Source organism: Carcharodon carcharias, chromosome 15 (genome assembly GCF_017639515.1).
Source record: "Carcharodon carcharias isolate sCarCar2 chromosome 15, sCarCar2.pri, whole genome shotgun sequence".
Taxonomy (NCBI): domain Eukaryota; kingdom Metazoa; phylum Chordata; class Chondrichthyes; order Lamniformes; family Lamnidae; genus Carcharodon; species Carcharodon carcharias.
In genome coordinates, this window is record NC_054481.1 from 31044846 (window position 1) to 31066720 (window position 21875).

General features: G+C 45.9%; 1 protein-coding gene across 2 annotated transcripts in view; it reads right to left on the reverse strand.

Annotated features, from left to right (window-relative positions):
- The window catches only part of ccnf (cyclin F), a 41026-nt gene extending 37161 nt beyond the window's left edge, over positions 1-3865 (reverse strand). For both annotated transcript variants that reach the window (XM_041206224.1, XM_041206225.1), the window contains exons 1-4: positions 3544-3865; positions 2893-3047; positions 1739-1845; positions 912-979 (exon numbers count right to left, since the gene is read on the reverse strand). In XM_041206224.1, the coding sequence (XP_041062158.1) occupies positions 912-979; positions 1739-1845; positions 2893-3047; positions 3544-3556 (343 nt within the window). In that variant the 5' untranslated portion in view covers positions 3557-3865. The remainder of the gene's footprint in view (positions 1-911; positions 980-1738; positions 1846-2892; positions 3048-3543) is intronic.
- Between the last annotated feature and the right edge of the window lie 18010 nt (positions 3866-21875).

The following is a 21875-nucleotide window of genomic DNA, read 5'->3' on the forward strand; positions in this document are numbered from 1 at the left end:
TTTTTAGGCTTTTTTCAAGATAATATAATCCAATTGGAAAAGGTTGGGAGCAACAAATGAGATGTTAAAGAGGTGCAACTTTTGAACCATGGGTTGCTGATCCCTATTCTAAGCACTACACACAATAGTCACTGGATGTAATGTTTAGATGTCAAGATGCAAGGGTGTTTAACATGGTCTGTCAACTGAAGGCCACCTTCCCCCTCCAGCCCACCCCCAAAATCCTTATCCTTTTCAGGCAGTTGGAAGGCGGTACATGTGGAGCACCATTCCAGGGAGGCTCCTGCCAAGGTTTAAGATTGCTTTTGGCTTTAAGTGGCAGTTGGAGATGGAGAGAAGGAAGCATTCTGAAAGCTTACTTTTATTTAAGCAGCACATGAGACTATTTAATGCAGCCCTTTTTCCAAGCAGGAAAAACCTTGTAAGGTATCTAATGGCACCCAGAGGAATACAAAGCAGTTCACCAGTGCTGTATTTAAAAACTCTATCCTTAACTGGAGAAAAAAAAAGGCCAGGAAAAGTATTCAAAAGAATGAGGATCAAATCATCTCTTTCAACAGCAGTCATTTAGCAACACTACCTCCAAAACTTGGTGCTGATGTTTTGGATTAGAAACTCAACCATGTACTACAGTACAGAAACAGACTATTCAGCATAATAGAGCTACACTGCTGTTTCTCACTACATGAGCCACCTAGTCAAATCGCATTGTCCTAAGTACCCAAATCATTTATTCTTTTCCAAGAAACCAACCAATTCCAATTTACGCGAACCTATGGTCTTTGCTTCACAGGTCCGTGGCAAAAAAAAAATCCAATTTTAAATCATCCAAGATTTCTTTGATGTTCCCTTGAATTATTTTGACTTATGTTTTTAAAAAAGCGTTGTAAGGCAACAGGATGAATACTTACGTCCTTCATTATAGAGGTAGGCTATTCCCAGCTTTACTGCAGCCTCAAAATTTCCACTTTCTGCAGCCCTAGAATAGAGGGATTCATTAGAACTGCAGCAAAGCTTTTCTTCTACCTCATCACCAAAAAAATGAAGATTTAGAACAAAAAAATTGCCTCTAGTTAGCTAGCTGAATAAAATAATTAAAAGTCTATATTCCCACACATTTGTAAATGAAATTACCAGTTCAAGAAACATTGCCCAAATTATGAAAGCAACCTTCCTCATTTTTCAAGCATTCACCCTTTCATGAAGGGCTGGGGGGGAAGAAATAAGGAACTACCAAGGTTTTAAGAAATTCATTCTTTAAAAGCTAGGTTCTATCCCACACTCTATTAGAAATGGCACCTTTGCTCCTGAAACCGTGTGTAATGAGAACAATGAAACAAAAAAAAATCAACTGCAAGTTGGAAAAAAAATCAAAAAGAAAACGGAGATGGTTTTGTGGTGATTGAGTGGTTATCTTTATTCGAAAGTTCAATCTAATTCTGGAAGGCCCATGTATACTTTTTATTCCTGATAATTCAAGTTGTTTTGTGCTAGTTTTACAACCGCCTAGCACCAAATCCACATAGTAACAAATGGCCAATGAGGAAATATTTGCAGATTTAGCACATTAGAGTTGTACTAAAGGAATGATGTAACATAAAATTAAGAGAAGCAGAAAGGAATAATTACATTAATGGTACCTACATCCCAACAGGACAACTAACAAGCAAGCAAACTAGGGCTAGATGAGCCTCTGAAAATTAGTCAAACAGAAATAGCAGAGCATCTTACAATGTACCTTTCAAACAGCCACCGATTTAATGGCGATGGCCAGATCTCCTGAAAGTTTGCATGGGCCCAAACACTAGAGTGATTATCTACAAGGGATCGGAAGTGGGAGTGCACCTGAAGGAAAGAAATACAAGATTTCAACTCTGAACATCTTAAATAATCTATATTAAAGTGGGAAGAAAATTGTAACTCAGTTTGAACACAAGCAGGCCCTGAAGTTCACTTTACTTCAGACAGAGGTTCCTTTCCCCTGAACATAACAGTTGTAATCATTCTGGATAGGTTAATTGTCTGCAATCTCAAGTAAGCACAAGTGTCCACTTATTTTGAGACAATTGCCACCAAGGCATTGGAGTATTGACTGTGCAGTCCCAGTGTGCCTAGTTTGCATTATATTTAAATATCAAATATGAATCATGTTGTCCACTGCTAGAAGTGTCCTAACCAAGGAATTCAGACAGATTTGTCAACCAATTAATTAGTGAATAAGGCACACGTCTGGTCACGTAAAAGAAACATTCACACAGTTGGTGTTTACGACAAGATAGGAGTGGTGCTGATCTACAATAGTATGAAAGCACATCAGCTACATGGAGCAAGTTGTAAAAAGTCTCAATATTAAGTTAGCAATTGGTAAATATAAGCAGCCTAATATGAATCCTCTGGATATGGACAGAGGTAGCAGAGAACAATGCATGGCAACAATTAAGTAGTTTGCCAGTCAGAAGAAACTGCTCATTAGCACAATTCTTAGCTAATATCACCACCATCAACACCTCTTTGTCCTTTTGTTTATGACATCTTTTGGCAATCTCCACCTATCACAGGCCCTCTATCCAGCTCTACCTGTCCCACCCCCTTAAACCAGCTTATATTTCACCTCTCTTCTATTTTTCCTTAGTTCTGAAGAAGAGTCATTCGGACTCGAAACATTAATTGTGTTCCTCTCGGCAGATGCTGTCAGACCTGCTGAGATTTTCCAGGTATTTTTGTTTTTGTTGTAGAAGAAACTGCTGTTTGTATTCCCTTGTAATAAAATAATTTGACATGGTGTGCAATACAAATAACCAATTATAACCATATCAATTTGAACTTTATTGCTTCACTGGAGGAATATCACCAATCTTGTCACACCAGGTGCATAAATGATAACTAACTCACCGCTCTGAAGTGCAGGATATCCTGAGCAGGAAGGCATCCCAATACATAAAGCAGAACATCATCAGGAAGACTGAGCAGCGTCAAGACAGGTGAACGTTTCTTAATTTTCTTTTTCGTGAGTTGAGAGAAACATTTTGCGCATTTACAATGAAACACTGGAAGTAAAAAAAAGTTTCAGAATGATCAAGTTAGATCTAGATTTTGTATAAGCCATTATTGCTCCACACCCACCACCCCCCCTGAATCATCGTGAGGGCCGGAGATCTCCCACCACTCTTCTTTCAAGGGCTCGGAGGCCGCCTGCCCCCTTCCCCACCCACCATCCCGGGGCTCCGAAACCCCCTTCCCCGCCATCCCGGGACTCGGGGCCGCCTCCAATCCCGGGGCTCAGGGCCTCCCCTATCCACTCCTTCCCCAATCCCGGGGCTCAGGGGTCCTCCTATCCACTCCCCCCACCCCCCCCCAATCCCGGGGCTCAGGGCCCCCCCTATCCCGGGGCTCAGGGCCCCCCTATCCCGGGGCTCAGGGCCCCCCTATCCACTCCCCCCCCCTCCCCAATCCCGGGGCTCAGGGCCCCCTGATTATTTTATAAAAAGCCCCCATTCCACACGCTGCTTCAGCCAAATCTTAGTCGATGAAAAAAAAACTCACCACCTGGTTTCATCTTCAAATAATCCGCGCTCCCCCCCCCCCCACTTCTTCAAACCGAGAATTGCTGGATCAACTGCTGAGTCTGAGTGTCAAGGTGTGAACAAGCCAGGTCTGGGTCACTCTCTCTCTCCTGGTGTGAGGGTACCGTGTCTAGGTATCTCTCTCGCTCCCGGTGTTACAGGTCTCTGTCCGTGTGTGTATGTATATATATATATCTATATATGTATGTCTCTCTGTCTACCGGTATATGACGAGTCCGCTCCTCTACAGCTCGAGCTTTGGCCGTGGCGCTACTGAAAACCTGTCCGCGCGCCCGACCGTTTCAAACTATCCTCACGTGAACCATTTTCAAAATCGCCTGCATTGATTGGATATCTTCAAGTCCCGCCCGCCCATTGGTTTTCCTACCAGTCAGTCACCAGCCTTGCCGCACAATTCTTCATCACAATTGGTCGATTCCACATCTTTGCTGCGTCGCCAGCGTTTCTAATTGGTTCAAAAGGATGCACTTTCCAATCGAACAGCAAGCGCAACGCCCCCGGTGGGCGGGAGGGGGAAGCGCAGCGCTCCCTGTGGGCGGGAGTGGGAGCACAGCGCCCCCTGTGGGCGGGAGTGGGAGCACAGCGCCCCGGAAGCCTGGAGGGGGAAGCACAGCGGCCCCATTGGACGGGAGGAGGAAGTGCAGCCACCCGGTGTCTGGGGTCTTGAGCACAAATTGACTTTAGGTAACAGGTTTTCGTGCACCCCTGTACTCAACAACTGGGTCCTGTTGCTTTGGAAAGAATTCCTCAACTTGTATCTGTTCGATTTTTCTAAAATAGGTGGTGGACCTCGGTTATTGTCTTTTTATTCATTCCTGAAATGTGTGTGTCACTGGCAAAACCAGAATTTATTGCCCTAATTGGCTTTGAGAAGGTTGTAATGAGCTACCTTCTTGAACCACTGAAGTCCATGCGTTGTCAGTACATCCACAGTGCTTTTAGGAAGGGAGTTCCAGGGTTTTGACCCAACGGTATTGAGGGATAACAAAAACAGAATTACCTGGAAAAACTCAGCAGGTCTGGCAGCATCGGCGGAGAAGAAAAGAGTTGACGTTTCGAGTCCTCATGACCCTTCGACAGATGCTGCCAGACCTGCTGAGTTTTTCCAGGTAATTCTGTTTTTGTTTTGGATTTCCAGCATCCGCAGTTTTTTTGTTTTTATCTCTGGTATTGAGGGATATACTATTGAGATAGTTCCAAGTCAGGGTGGTGTGTGGCTTGAAGGGGAATTTGCTGGTTGTGATGTTCCCATGTGTCTACTGCCCTTAATAAAAACAAAAAAATGCTGGAAAATCTCAGCTGGTCTGGCAGCATCTGTGGAGTGAGAAATAGAGCTAACGTTTCGAGTCCAATATGACTCCATCAGAGCTGGAGAGGTAGAAATGTGATGGGTTTTATGCTATTGAAAAGGGGGGAAGGGGCAGCTGGAGCAAAGTAGAAGGTCAGGGATAGGTTAGGGGGTTAGGAGAGATTAAATGACAAAAGATGTAATAAACCAAGACAAGGGAAGTCGTAATGATATACTAAAGCAGGTGTTAATAGTAAAATAAAGGTCAGCACTGTCTGAAAGCAAAATAGCAGAATGTGTTAATAGCAGAAAAAGGGTCAGTGCTATCTGAAAGCTGTCTGCTGCCCGTATCCTTCTAAGTGGTAGAGATCACCAGGAAGGTGCTGTCAAAGGAGCCTTGATGATTTGCTGCAGTGCATCTTGTACATTGTACGCACTGCAGCCACTATGCACCAGTGGTGGGGGGAGTGAATGTTGAAGGTGGAAGATGGGATGCCAATCAAGTGGGGTGCTTTGTTCTGGATGGTGTTGGGCTTCTTGAGTGGAGCTGTACTCTTTCAGGCAAGTGGAGAGTATTCCATCATACTCCTGACTTATGCCTTGTAGATGGTGGACAGGCTTGGGGAGTCATGGGGTGTGTTACTGATCACAGAATTCCCAGCCCCTGAAGTGCTCTCATTTCACAGTATTTACATGGTTAACCCAGTTAAGTTTCTGATTATTGGTAACCCCCCCAGGATGGTGATGGTGGGGGATTCAGCAATAGTATGCCATTGAATGTCAAGTAGAGATGGTTATATTGTCAGAAACCAGATAATATTGCTCAGCAAAAATGGACATTACTTAAGTAATTACTCAACCTGTAACTTCCCAACAGCTGTGCATTGAGGAGCCCAGCCAGGGGATGCTGATTTCAATGCCAAAATCTTAAGCCTTTCTTGAGTTCATCTAAATCCCTGCTGCCTGTGTTCTTACTCACACCAATTCCATGACCCTTGTGCTTGCTGACCTACATTGGCTCCTGGTCCAGCAACACCTTGATTTTATTATTCTTATTTTTGGGTTCAAATCCCTCCATGGCTGTCCCCACCCTCCCTTTCTCTGTCATCCCTACCAGAATCTCAGCTCTCGAATCTCAACTGCTTCAATTCTGGGCTCTGGCAGATCCCCGAAATTTAAATCTTACCATTGGTAGCCATGCCTTCATCTACCTAGGACCCAAATTCTGGAATGTTCTCTCAAAAGCCCTCTGTGTCTCCACATCATTCTCCTTTAAGACACTCCTTAAAACCTGTTGACCAAGCTTTTGGTAACCTGCCTTAAAACCTCCTTGACTGGCTCAATGTCAAATTTTATTTTATAATGTTCCTAGAGAAATGCCTTTGAGCTTTTACTACTGTTATGATCCTAGATCACACCCCTAAGTTTCTGGTAAGATTCAGTTAGAGACCAATAACATTTTGTTTAAAATAGACAACATTTGAGATTCAAGACACTTGCTAAGAGAATAAAGCCACCAGAATGCATGAGTTTTCAACAAACAAAAATAAACATTACAAGTTCAAAAAGATAAAACAATTTACAATATCTATCTTATAGATATTCTAACATTCAGGGTTAATATGAGGTACATGTGAATTAACAAGCAAATTGTGGTTGAACACACCACCTGTAAAATAAATAGCAAATACGACCTGGACAGATCCCACAGTTTTCTCAGCAACCCACCCAGATGTCAGTAAACACTATAAGTCAACCAATCTCGTTGAAACTCTGTCTCCCTCACGAGGGACTCCAAACTTTTCACTTTCTAAGGTCAAGCCTTTGAATTCCCTCAGAGATACTCCAACTCAGACTGCCTCAATAACTGCACACCTTCCAGGGTTTCAATCCCATCTCCCAAGACTCCATTCTCCTGGATTTTCAAGTCTGCGCTCCAGCCTTTCCTTCCTGCAGCAAGTTCAGCTCTTTACTAGCTGGCTAATCCCTGGATTTCACAAGCTCTAATCTCCCCAGCTACACCAAGTTGTAAATAGCTGCCAGGGCTTCTTCTGAACCATGACCCTTTCTAGCATAGAGCCAGTGACCTTCTGCTATCTTCTCAGCTCCCCAGGACTTTTTCTGAGCCCTAACTGCAAGGAGCTGTCAAACAGCTCCTGGGACTTCTCCTCAGCCCCAACTACACAGAGCCAGCTAACAGAAACACTTTTGCTGCCTGGAGCCTACTAGTAGCAGCACCTTTTCGGCATGGCCTTTTCCCCTGCTGCAGAACACTCACTTTCCCAGCAAGCACACAGGTAAATTGAGACTCTAGAACTTTCTTAAGTTCCACCCTTTTGCATGACGATATAGCCTTCTAGGACTCACTGAATGCTTTGAAATTAACTGTAGCTCTAGCTCCCAAAACAAAGCAACTCTCTAGGCTGCATTTCTTTGCAAGCAGTGGAGACACCTCATCTCCAATTCTCCAGCCAGGTAAGCCCACCTGCTATTTTATCATCTTTATCATATAGCCATTAATCCCTTAGGTCAACATAGCCCCCAACTGTTACAATGCCCGCTGAGATTACCCCTGGACAAACCTGATCCCAGAGTGGAACCCAGCTTGATAGATCCTAACTTTCATTTGTTTGTTTAGATATGTGGAAAGTAGCTACTGAACAGAGTTACAGGAGTCAGCTGATGAGCTTTTAACAAAAGAATAAAACATTTATTGAACAAGAAAAGATGAACTATATTACAATACTCCATCACCCACAACTATACCTTTCCAGATATACAGATTTGTAAGGATAACACAAGTTACAAAAGCTATCTTAAACTCTAATGTCCACATAAGTACACAGTCCAATAGGCACCCTGTGCTCAGACACACTACACTCTGAAATCAAGTGACAGATGCCACATCAACCAGCTGCTATGGATCTCTCCTCAACTTCCTCCAGACACTTGTCACACTGTGTGCCAACTGGTCTTACTGCACTCCGTCTTTCACACAACAGTTTCCAATCCCCACTCTCACTTTAGAATCTTCTCCCAAATCAACACTGTTTCTCAGACACCTTCCACAAGGGTTAACCTCTAGGGTTTCAAACTCTTCTTCTGATGTTCCTCTTCCCTGAGTCACCACATGCATTCAAGATGTCTTCCATGCACTCTCTCTCACTGACTCAGCCTACAACAGTACCACTGCTTCACATGCCCATAGACAACTCTTTGGACCTTCTTGCCTCTTGCAAGCTGTCCTCACTTTAAGTCTGCTTTATGCAGCTTTTGTCTCTTCAAATCTAAAGCTTGGAGCCTTCCTCTCTGCCCCTCACTCTTAACTTCACTTAACAGGAACTTTTCCATGTTCCTGTCCTTCCTTTGACTAGAAGGTCTGCTTGGGACTTTCTCCTGTTCCACTCCCCTGGATTTTTGGGGCTTTTCTTTATCTTGGGACTGGCTATTTGTCTCCTTTGCTCCAGTCTCTCCTGGCAGCTACTTTCAAAGCCAACTGAACGCAATCAGCTTCCAAAATCTAACTGCTGTTTTTCTTGTGTGTGTGTCGGTGGTAGGGACCTGCCTCTCTGGACCCCTGTTGCTAGGCAACAGCACTGTTTTTTTCTACTCTTGTTTGTTTAACCTAGTTTACAGTCATAAAATTCTCATTAGAAATGCAAACACCTTTTAAAGTAAAACTAAAACTCAATTTGACCTTTCTTAACAAACAGATACAGAAATACAAATCAAACTTAAACTTTAAAGCTAAATCTCATTCCTAACACCCACAAATACCATTATAACTTGCTTAAACTGTCTCTATTTCCTAACACAACCTTTTAAGTGTAATTGTCTTCAGGCTGCTTAAATTGCATTTATCCAATTTTCTACAGTTAAATATTAATCTTCTCAGAACTAAAAATGATCTCTAAAATATTACTATTATTACATGAACCATGAACTAGGTATTCATAACACTATGTTAAGTGTGCTAAATAAATATAACTTGTTGATATTGTTGAAGACATACAGAAAAGAAAAAGAACTTGCACTTGATAATAAGGGAAATTGCAGGGTTAACTTGTACATGGCAAAATCCTGATGATGTAAATGACCAATTAAACTGTTTTGGAGGTGTTGATTGAGGCACATTTATGGCCTCTTTGCTGAATCATTCTATTTTGTTATGATTAACATTTCTTTGTGCAGATGTTGATACAGGAAAACTAATGCACCGTTATGTAGAATCACAGAAGGAGGCCATTCAACCTATCATGCCTGTGTCGGCTCTTTGGAAAGAGCGATCCAATTAGTTCCACTCCCCTGCTCTTGGCCCACTGTCCTGCAAATTTATTCCTTTTCAAATATTTAAACAATTCTCTTTTGAATGTTACTATTCAATCTGCTTCCAACACCCTTGCAGGCAGTGAATTCCAGATCACAACTACTCACTGTGTAATAATTTATTTCCCCCTTTGTTGTATCTTGCTCTTTTGCCTCTGGTTATTGACCCTTCTGCCACAGGAAACAGTTTCTCCTTATGTATTGTATTAAAACCCTTCAAGACTTTTAACACCTCTGTTAAATTTTCTCTTAACCTTCATTGCTAGAAGGGGAACAACTCCAATTTCTCCAGTCTCTCCATAAAACTGAAGTTTTGATGTCTGGTACTTATAGTATAATGGAGTATGTCGGACCAAGTCCCATAAAGGGTTAACTGTAATAAGTTTTTTTTTGCAAAAATATACTTTATTCATAAATCTTCAAAAACATTTCAAACCATTTCAAAATCACCATTACAAAAATACAATCTGGTTCAACTTTTACAACATGAATCACAAGGTGTATCAGTACAAACAATGAATATTACAATCATTGGCAGACATTCATTTTAAGCTGTACAGCCTGAGGGGCTCTTTACAGTTCCCAGCCCCCCAGTGCACTGTGGCAGAAAGGTCTTAGGCAGCGACCCTTCCCCATTACGCCTTTGTGGCGGCTGCCCCAAGCTTAACTGTGTCCCTCAGCACGTAGTCCTGGACCTTGGAATGTGCCAGTCTGCAACACTCGGTCGGGGACAACACTTTGCGCTGGAAGACCAACAAGTTTCGGGCAGACCAAAGAGCGTCTTTCACCGAGTTGATGATCCTCCAGCTGCAGTTGATGTTTGTCTCGGTGTGTGTCCCTGGGAACAGCCCGTAGAGCACAGAGTCCTGTGTCACAGAACTGCTTGGGATGAACCTCGACAGAATCCACTGCATTTCTCTCCAGACCTTCTTCGCAAAGGCACAATCTACAAGGAGGTGAACAACAGTCTCTTACCCACCACAGCCACCTCGAGGGCAACGTGCAGAGGGGGTGAGGACTCCTGGCATGTAGGAAGGATCTTACAGGGAGGGCCTTTCTCACCACCAGCCAAGCTACGTCTTGGTGCTTGTTGGAAAGTTCTGGCGATGAGGCATTCTGCCAAATGACTTTGTCAGTCTGCACAGGATCCACCCTCTCCTTTTCCCTCAGGGCCTTTAAGACGTTACATGCCGACCACTGCCTGATGGACTTGTGGTCAAAGGTGTTTCTCTGCATAAATTTTCCCACGAGGGACAGGTGGTACGGCACGGTCCAACTACTTGGAGCGTTCCGCGGCAGCGTGGCCAGACCCATCCTTCGTAACACTGGGGACAGGTAGAACCTCAGCATGTAATGACACTTGGTGTTTGCATACTGAGGGTCTACGCACCACTTGATGCAGCCGCACACAAAGGTGGCCATCAGTATGAGAGCGATGTTGGGCACGTTTTTTCCCCTATATCTAGAGGCTTGTACATCGTGTCCCTGCGGACACGATCCATTTTCGACCTTCAGAAAAAGCGGAAGATGGCTTGGGTGATCGCCACCACACAGGAGTGTGGAATGGGCCAGACCTGCGCCACGTACAGCAACAGCTTCACACCTGATGACCAGGTTCTTACCCGCGATGGAGAGGGAGTGTCGCTCCCACATGCCCAGTTTCCTTTTCACCATAGACACTCGCTCCTTCCAGTTTCTAATGCGTGCCCTGGTTCCTCCAAACCATATCCCCAGCACCTTCAGGCCGTCAGCCTTGACAGTGAAGGGGACAAAGGATCGGTCAGCCCAGTTCCCAAAGAACATGGCCTTGCCCTTCCCACGATTTACCTTGGCTCCCGAGGCCAGTTCAAACTGGTCGCAGATGTGGATCAGTCTGTGCACCGACAGGGGATCCGAGCAGAAGACGGCGACATCGTCCATGTACAGGGAGGCTTTGACCTGAGTGCCTCCACTGCCTGGAATCGTCACTCCTCTTATGCCCGGATCCTTCCTGATGAACTCAGCAAAGGGTTCTATGCAACACACAAAAAGGACAGGGGAGAGGGGGCAGCCCTGCCTGACTCCAGATTTAATAGGAAAGCTTTCTGATTCCCACCCATTGATTGAGACTGCACTACTGATGTTAGTGTAGAGCAGTTAGATCCAATTGTGAATTCCATCCCCAAACCCCATTTTGGAGACCACATCCACCATGTAGGTGTGCGATATTCTGTCAAAGGCCTTCTCCTGATCCAGGCTGATGAGGCAGGTATCCACACCCCTGTCCTGTACATAGGCAATCGTATCCCTGAGCAGCGCGAGGCTGTCAGAGATCTTCCTGCCCGGCACAGTGCAGGTCTGGTCAGGGTGGATCACCAATTCCAGAGCAGATTTGACCCAATTGGCGATGACCTTGGACAGAATTTTATAGTCCACATTCAACAGTGAAATGGGTCGCCAATTTCTAATTTCCTCCCTTTCCCCCTTGTGCTTGTAGATGAGGGTGATAATGCCTTTCCTCATGGATTCTGACATACTGCTGGCCAGGAGCATACTCTCATACACTTCTAGCAGGTCTGGGCCGATCCAGTCCCACAGAGTCGAATACAACTCCAACGGCAAGCCGTTGCTTCCGGGAGTTTTACTCTTCTCGAAGGACTCAAGGGCCTCAGTCAGTTCGTCAGGAGTTAGCGCTTTGTCCAGACTCTCCCGTGTACTGTCGTCTAAGACCTCCGTGATAGAGGACAGGAAGGACTGGGAGGCCGTGCTGTCTGTGGGCTTCACGTCATACAATCCGGCATAAAAGGATTTGCTGATCCTCAAAATGGTTAACTGTAATAAGTCCGTGATTTCTTAGAAGGTAATGACATATGATCTGAGAGAGTCTAGGAGAAAGCAGCATAGAAAGTGTGATGACTGTCACTTTAAGATCAGTTCAACTGAGTAGGGGGTCACTTGATTTGTTCAGTCAATGTGTGGCTAGCGGTTGGGGGTATTAAATTCTAGGGAGGGGTTTCCTAGCAAAACGTGGCTATATGAGGGGCTGGCTGGCTACAAGCAGCCATGGAAGCTCTCATATAAATAAAGTTCATTTTGTTTGACTAAGAAGCTTCCAAGAATATGTTTCTAGAGAAAGAAATTAGTGTAAGGGAGTGTTCACATAACTGTAAATATGTTACAATAAAGTTGCAGTGTCCTCGGGAGTTATTGAAACTTCTCCAACCCAACAGCACAATAATACATGGTGGCAAGCGGTGAAAGGATGGCACAAGAGAAATCTCTACCTCTACCAGAGCACTTCAAGAAAGTTGCTGGCCTAAATCAAGCTGAAGCGTGGCCAAAGTGGTTCAAGAGATTCACTCAATTTCACACTGCTTTGAGTCTCACAGCTAAGCCAGACTGTGAGCAGGTCAGTATACTTTTGTACACAATGGGTGACTCTGCGGATGACATTTTAGTTCCCTTGGGCATTGATGAGGGTAAGGCCACATATACTATAGTCATTGATGCAGTGCAGACATATATCAGTCTCTGCAAGAACATCATTGTGGAACACGCAGTGTTCAATAAATGTACGTAGAGACATGGGGAAAGCATTGACACATTTGTTAATGATTTGTACCAACTAGCAGAAGACTGTGAGTACAGTAATCTGAAAGAGGGGCTAACTCATGACAGAAAAGTAATTGGAGTAATGGATGATGCATTATCACATTATTTGCAATCCCAAGAAGACTTGATGCTGGCGAAGGTGATTCAGCTAAGTAAGCAAGCCGATATCAGGAGGCAGAACCAATCAATAGTCAGAAGAGAGAGAGAGAGTCAGCTCGTTTCCCAAAGTAACAAATACAGTGGAATTTGTCAGACATAAAAAGGGAAAATAGAGAGAAAGTGATATAGAACCATAGAAAAATTACAGCACAGAAGGAGGCCATTCAGCCCATCTTGTCCATGCCAGCCTGAGGACACCCAGGTGCCCCTTCTAAATCCCACCTTCCTGCACCCTGCCCATAGCCCTGCAGCTTACAGCACTGAAGGTGCAGATCCAGGTACTTTTTAAAAGAGTTTAGAGTTTCTGTCTCTACCACCAACTTAGGCAGTGAATTCCAGACACCCACTACCCTCTGCATAAAAAAGTTCTTCCTCATGTCCCCCCTACACCTTCTGCCACTTATCTTGAACCTATGTCCCCTGGTTCTAGAATTCTGCACCAAGGGAAACAATTTTATCCTGTCCACTCTATCTATTCCCCTCATGTGTGATATGAAAAGCAATTAATGGTGATAGTCTAGACTAGTTGTTTCTGGTGTGGTAGAGAAAGGCATAGGCACTGGAATTGTCCCACAAAAAATGTGCACTGCCATTGGGGAAAAAAAATGATGGAGCATTTTCGGGCAGTGTGTCACAGTAGAGAAAATGGGCAGAACATTCAAAAAGAAAAGTTTTAAAAGGAAGCAGAGTCCATGGAGTTGGATATTCACAAGACATTAAGATACCCTTGTTAGGAAAGATTTAAAAAGTAAGTGGAAACAATTGGAGTGCGGGGATCCTGGTAGAAAGTTACAGGACACACTATATGTAATTCAAGATCAGCGTTGTTCACTTTTAAGCAGAAAGGCACGTATGGAATTGAATCTAATCTGCAGAATAGAAGAAATAAAGAATGGTGCAGGTCAATCAGTAGACTTCAGAGCAGAATTCCCTTAATGTTTTTTGAAATGATGTTTTTAGCTCTCCCAGTCTTGTAAATAACTAAGTCCAGAAGCGAAACCAACATACTTGTGTAAACCCAAAAAGGTTCCACACCCTATACTTCCAAAGGTAAAGAAAGAGATTGACTTAATTATAAGACAAGGAGTCAGTTCACCTATTAAAGGGCCAACAGGTTGGTACTCAGCGATGCTGCTGGTTCCAAAGCTGAACGCTTCCGTTATTATGTGTGTTGATCCCACACAACTCAATAAAACTGTGGAAAGAGAAGCCCATCTAATGGTATCAGTAGATGAGAGTTTAGCTAAATTAAGAAAGAGCTCAGTATCCTCTACGTTAAATGGCAACAGCAGATTCTGGAAGAGGAATCCAAACTTCTCATGATGCTCATAACACCATTTGGAAGATTCTAGCTGGAATTGTCCGGCCCTGTTGGTGTCAGGCATCGTGGCAGGCAGGTGGGGTTGGGGGTGGGAAACACAATATGGTGAGAAGGCCAAAAATCGGTTTCATGCCATTGTGAAACCAGTATGCGATCATCCGCTCCACCTGTCAATGGTGGAACACCTTTCCCACTGCCGCTGATCAGGAACCACATTTCAATATTTTAGCATCTTATTATAAGCCCTGCCTGCTAGAATCATCCCCCACGCCAAATTTACCACCCATGTCAGCATGACTTCAGAACATTGTGCTTTACGACTGCCTTTGAAACAGGTGCATCTGGTGACCTGAACTTTGAGGGGAACTCAGAGGTGAGTGCACACAACCTTGCACAGTGCTCACGAGCATCACCCATAGGACATCAAGGAAGAGACGCCATGCATTCGCACGGGGTGTGGGGCACAGGCAAGTCGCTTTTTTCTGGCTGGCTTTCAATGTGGTGCTGGGGCAAGGGCTCCAGTGTGTGTCAGGTCGGGTGGTGGGGACAAGGCAGCACAAACAGACTGAAGGAAATACTCAAGCACATGCCGGGGATGTGGGGGGCAAGGCAGCACAGACTGAAGGAAGCACTCAAGCACATGCTGGTAGAGGGGGTTCTTGGGGCGAGGGGTAGGGGTGAGGGAAGCGGCCACACACTTGGAAAATCTTATCAAAAGTGAGCATTCTTCCACAGCTGAGACGGTTCAACTGCAGCTCCATTAAGATACTTGGAATTGGGCCTCTGAAACTTTTCTGCCTTCTCAAGCAACTCAAAAGCATGAAAGTGCAACCTAATGCTCTGAAGCTTTTCAATCCTCGGGCGCAGACTGCAAATTAATGCGAGTTTTAGGGGCAGCCGAACAATTGGCTGACTGGGCAAGTTGTACAATCCCCTTGTGAAAGGTGGCCATGGCGCAGTCACTGAGATGCTCACAGCCTCTTGCAGTGTCTTTGTTAAAGTTTGGACCAGTATCCATCGTGGTTCAAGCTAACAGCACAGCCTTGCAGTGCGGGTTAGGAGAATACCTGCGCCTGGGCTGACAGCACAGCATGCAGTCCAGTGGCCAAAGCTGCCGCCAATCGGTCAAGGGGACTGGGGCGGAGGTGGGTAGGGTTTCGGTCAGCCAATGAGTGCACTGGCCATCCAAGCAGGGGCCAGCACTCCCTGGGATGCGTGAAGGGGCCTTCAGGCTTTACCAGGAGAGGTTCTTAGGACACCTATCTTAACCCACATGTCTCTCTCTTTGATCTGCAGGAGGAGAACATCAGGGTCATGGAGCCTGGTGATTTAGCGGTATGCCTCATAGCTTACAGACACCAAAGAAGAAGGTGAGTGGTGGAGGCCCCCGGTTCGGCAAAGGGAGGAGCACTTCCCTCAAGGTGAAGGGGTGGCAGGGCCTGCTGCGCATGCAGCTCAAGATCCACAGCAAGCCATTGCTCGTAGGCACCTCCCTAGTCCCAGGCTCTATAGGTGGCACTTGTCATTCCTGCAGATGACTGAGAACCAGTGACGCGAAGACTACACATGTCTAGGGAACTGGTCAGTCACATATGCCACCTGCTGCAGATTTGGCACCACGGGGACATGGAGATCATCCACTGCCAGTGGCCATGAAAGTGACTGCGGCACTCAATTTTTACACCACTGGCTCCTTCCAGGGCTCCACAGGTTACTTGTGCAGGATCTTACAAACCTCGAAGCACAAGTGTATCCAGGAGGTCATGGATGCCATCTTCACAAAGAACCTCTCTTGGTAAAGTCTAATTGGCTGTCTGAAACCCCACCCACCTCCACCCCACTCCACTTGACCGATTGGCAGCAGCTTCAGCCACTGGACTCCATGCTGTTGTTATGACCAGGATGGAAGGAGTGCACAAATTATCAGGCCCGCTACTCCACAGGCGTACCATTAATTTAAATGTTTAATTCTCTCACCAAAATGGCCAATTGTGTACCTATACCCATAGTACCCAGAAGAAAAGACTCTAACCAGTCTTTTTACAAAAATTCAGAATGATTAATTTATTTCAAAACAAAACTTCTTTTAACAAGTTGTAAATACTGGTTATCACACAATTGCAATCAGGAAATATAACTAGCTGTCTCTTCCTAAAGAATTCCCCCAGCACACACACAAACAAATAAAGGACAAACAGATAGAGTCTCTCTGCAGAGATAGCTTTGGAGAATGGGCATTATAAAATAAAGTCCACAGGGTGTTGACCTGGCATTCTTTCGTGCGGACTGGCCGCTGGTCCTGGTGGAGACCTGGAAGTTCTCACCACTGGTCTCAGCTTTGCAGGTCCAAATGCAGACTAGTTACACTCAGATGAGGGTTCTGTGGCTACAGGTTGATAGCTACACACAATTTTAGGCAAGGTTAAGAGAGGGAGATAGTCAAGGTGTCCTTCCTTTCTCAGCTTGTTCTCCAAGAAGACTGCCTTCAAAACAAGCAGGTTCACAAATTAAGTATTTTTTCCTCTCTTCCATGTGATTCCCTTTTTGCCTTCTAGCTTCATTAATAAAAGTTCTTTGCAGTTCAACACAAACAAACAACTTCTTCTCAGGTACCTTATAGGGAGGTGATTACTTGGAAGAGGTTTACAGTTCCAAGGTGAACTTATGAACTTTTTAAAAAATCCCAGGTTAGGATCCACATGTCCAGATCATGCCAAATCCTTCCATTTTGAAAAAGAAAAAGAAAAGATATGATCCTAACACCGCTCTCAGCTCAAGCGCAGGCATTCTCCTAATCTGCACTGCAAGGCCACGCTGTTAGCTTAAGCCACGATGGATACTGGTCCAAACCTTAATAAAGACATTGCAAGGGGCTGTGTGCAACTCCACCAGTGACTGCGCCATGGCCATCTTTCACAAGGGGATTATACAGCTTGACCAGTCAGCCAATTGCTCTGAGGTGGCCTAAAACGCACATTAATGCACCCGAGGGATGAAAAGTTCTGGAGCATTTGGTGGCATTTTCATGCTTTTGCGTTGCTTGAGTGGGCTGAAAAGCTCCTGAGGCCCAACTCCAAGCATGTCAATAGAGCTGCTGCTGAACGATCTCAGAAGAACATTGTGCATTTCGCTTGAATCGAGAAAGCCAGGAAGCAAGAGTGCTGGGATTTGCACAGATCTCAGGTTTTCCACAGGTGCAGGGTACCACCAATTACACTCACGTGCCGCTTAGATCTCTGTGGCAACAAGCAGTCAACCACATCAACTGCAAGGACTTCCACTCACTGAATGTCCAGCTTATAGAAGGATGTGATTGCACTGGTGGGGGTGCAGAGGAGATTCACCAGGATGTTGCCTGGGATGAAACATTTAATTTATGAAGAGAGGTTGGATAGACTTGGGTTATTTTCGTTGGAGCAGAGAAGACTGAGGGGTGACCTGATCGAGGTGTACAAGATTAAGAGGGGCAAGGACAGAGTGGATAGGGAGCAGCTGATCCCCTTAGTTGAAGGGTCAGTCACAAGGGGACATAAGTTCAAGGTGAGGGGCAGGAGGTTTGGGGGGATGTGAGGAAAAACTTTTTTACCCAGAGGGTGGTGGCAGTCTGGAATTCGCTGCCTGGGAGGGTGGTGGAGGCGGGTTGCCTCACATCCTTTAAAAAGTACCTGGATGAGCACTTGGCATGTCATAACATTCAAGGCTATGGGCCAAGTGCTGGTAAATGGGGTTAGGTAGGTAGGTCAGGTGTTTCTCACGTGTCGGTGCAGACTCGATGGGCTGAAAGGCCTCTTCTGCACTGTGATTCTGTGATGTGCGATCACCATAAATGCATCCTAAAGATCTGTGCACGATTCCCAGGAAGTGTCCACGACTCCTACATCCTTAGTAGGTCTCAGATCCCTGACACCCCCCAGGGTCCAGAGAGGCTGCAGGGTTGGCTCCTCAGGGACAAGGGCTTCTCACAGAGGATATGACTGATGACGTCCATGCAACGGCCTCAGACTGCACCAGAGCAATGGTATAACAAGGCTCAGGCAGCATCCCAGACTGTGGTGGAGCAAATGATAGGCATTTTGAAAGTTAGGTTCCGGTGCCTCAACACTTTAGTCTGAAGGTTCCGGTGGAGTACTGCAATATAGTCCCCAGAGGGTGTCACATATCATCATTGCTTACTGCACGCTTCACAACCTGGCGCTGCAATGGAAGGAGGACCTGGCCGAGGAGGAGATGGAGGAGCTGCACGTCTCCTCTGATGAGGATGACGTTGAAGGGGATGATGATGATGAGGTCCTTGATGAGAGGATGCGGACAATGAGGCAATTGCACTGACCAGATGAGACAGGCATGGTCATAGCTGCAAGATTCATGGAGGATGATGACAAGATGCAGTGAGGACAGTCCTGACGTCCTCCACCTTGCATCTGTGAATGTTTGACTACTGTGTGTCTGACGGCAGTGCAGATACCCTCAGTGCTCAGGCTCATGCCATGGAGATGCAGCGGGGGCCCGATTCCAGGAGGATGATGACAACATGCAGCGAGGACACTCCATTGATCTTCACATAGCCTCTGTGAATGTCTGACTTCTGACTGGCTGAGAGCAGCTAGCTTGCGCTCCGTGATCAGGGTCATATCATGGAGGCGCAGCAGTGAAACTTTAAATGCGCCTGCCTGACCCTTTGCCAGTCTTCAGTACCTGACCCCTTCAGGAACACAGCATCACTGGTCAGAGATGCTGAAGAGACTGGAGGGGCCAGCCTCACCTCAAAGGTGCTGAGAGCACACAGAGAGAATGATGGAACTCCGTGACGCCTGCACACGACATTCTGGCAGTTAATGACAACACCATTGATGTGCAGGCTTCACTAATGTGTCCAGTGACTGTGAAACCAGCCCATCACTTTAGTCTGAACGTTGCACACTGCACAGGGAAGAGGCCCTGGACAGAGACACCTGCCTTTATCTTGTGCAGGAACCAAGTTTTCACGTTTGAGTGACACAAACACTGCTCATCATAACAAGGAGCCATAGGCAAGGGATGTTTTTGGGAGTTTAATGACAATAGTGAATATTATGTAAAAGTGATTAACACCTGTGCCCAGGCTCTGAAACCATATCATCTTAACTTTCCTAAACCTCCCTCTTGGTGATCCCCTGACATCCACAGCAGACTTGGGGGCAGCCTGCTGACTGCTACGCCCTGTTTCCGATGACCTTGGCAGGCATTCTCTGGAGGACCAAGACCTGAAGGGCTCCAGCCTACTTTCAGGGTCCTGCTGTGTGGCAGTGGCACCCTCCTCTAACTATGGAGCTGAAGCTGCTGGGGTCACAGGAAGAGACACTCCAGGACACTCCAGGTGTCACCTGGGTAGATGGCCCCAGGGTGTGCGCCTGCTGATCCTCCTCCCTATGGGTGCTGAGGGCCCAAGGCTGACTGCTTGAGGAGAAGGGGATGCTGGAGTGCGACTGAGCTGCCCAGCACCCCTCTTGCATTGACACTACTGGAGGCCAACAATGGCGTCAGTGATGGAGTTCAGCCCGCACAGCAATGCAGGACTGATGTCCTGGACCAAGGCCTTTATGGCAGTCACTATCCTACCATTGTTGGCAAGCTGGTGCTTTCACCTCAGACCGAAGGCAGATGGATTCCTCCATTGTGCCTTTCAATCTGAGGAGTGCAGTGGACATCCCTTCCTGATGTTCTAGAGCTTTTGCAGCCCCAGCAATTGAGGCATGACCGAGTCCAGAAGCCCCTCAACTGACTTGGACTCAGCAGATTTCTGGCCTCTAGCCATTCTCCGAATGCTGGAAACCTGGGAAATCCCTGCCTCCACCTATTATGGATCAGACAATGCAATGTGCTCATCAAATTGTGACCCTGAGGCTACTCTAGAACTAGGTCCCACTGAGGTGTGTGTCTCTGCACTGGTGGAAAGTGCGGGTGAGTGCTGTGACGGGTCTTCAACTTAGATGTTATCAGATTCTTCTTCCGAGTTGTCTTAGGGGCTTGAGTGGAGGACATGCCTCATGGATCCTCTTGGCTGCTTCCTAGATGTACGTGCAGAAGCAAGGAGACATAATTAGTGCATGGCAGGGAACTACGGAACAGGGGAACTCACTCACAGCATGGTTGTCTGGTGGATGTTGCACTGCTGGATCCTCACTTGGTTGAGCACCGTTGACCTGACCGTCAGTACAGGAATGGTCCAGATCGTCGTGGGCCAGCTGGATGATTCTATTCTCAAAGTCTGTGAGGATCTTGATGTCGGGCATTCCTCCACTATCTTGCGACCTCTTCCTTTTGTTGTATGCGAGCTTCTCCTGCATGAATAAAGAAGAAGAGAGTGTAAGGAGGACGCCTGCCAGGCCAGATGAAAAGGATGCCTGGCATGTGTGAGTGGTGAGTGGTGCTATGGATGGGATGAGGACACAATCCACAGGGCGGATGAAGGTGTGTGTGAGGGAGTGAATGGTGATGTCCCTTGAACTGGCAATGAGTTAGATGCCTGTGGATGTGTAATCGGTTTGTGAGTGTGAGTTGAGAGTGATGAGATCAATGACTTACCCTGGAAGAATGGAGATCGTTCATCCTCTTTTGGCACAGGTTGGCTGTCCTCTTTTGCAGGGCATTGGTGCTGACCCCGGCAGCCAGCGACCCCCCCCATGCTGGATTGGTGACCTTGCTTGCTGGTCTTCGCCCATAGCAAAGGATGAGAACTTCATGGCAGGCCTTCACTGCTTCCAGTAGGCGCCCAAGGGAGGTGTCACTAAATTTGGGGGCAGCATGTTTCCTCCCTTTGGCAGCCATGACTTTCCAGCAGCTTCCGATCCCTTAGAATGTGCTCGTTCTGTGCAGGGGCACCTTTTAAATGTGGCACCGGGATTACTGAAGTCTTGAGGTGACGGCAGGACTGACAAATCAGAGGCCCCTCCACCAGTGATCTGGTGTGTTTCCCGGGAATGCATTATTAATGAGGTGGGATGCACCAGGAATGGGACAATACTTAATGGAAATGTATCATTGCAGCCTGCAGTAAAACAGCTTTTTTCATGCCCGCTACCACAGTTAGTGCAAATTTGGGATGATTCTGCCCTCTGCTTAAACAGATTACCCTTTGGAATAACATCAGCATTAGAGATTTTTCAAAACACAATGTCAGATCTTTTAGAGGGCTTACACATAGTTGTTTGCCACGTGGATGATGTGTTGACATATGGATCCACTGAGCATGACAGAATGAGTGTAGTGCTGAGAAGACTACAAGAGGCAGGATTAACACTTCACAGCCAACAATCAGGTCTCTTGATCACATAGCAAGTGTATCAGGAATAAAGGTTGATCCACGTAAGACCAGAGTTGTAAAAGAATTTCCAGCTCCAAGGAACATCATGGAGTTACAAAAGTTCACTGGAGTGGTGAATCAAACAGAGCTCAACGAGCCACTATGCCAGTTGCTATGACAAGACAATAAATGGTGCTGGGAAAAAGTACATCAGAAATCATTCAAAATAAATCAAGGAGAGGTTGTTGTCATCAGAGATATTAGCGCATTACAATCTGAAGTTATCTACAATAATAGCCGTGGATTACAGAATTGGGCACAGTA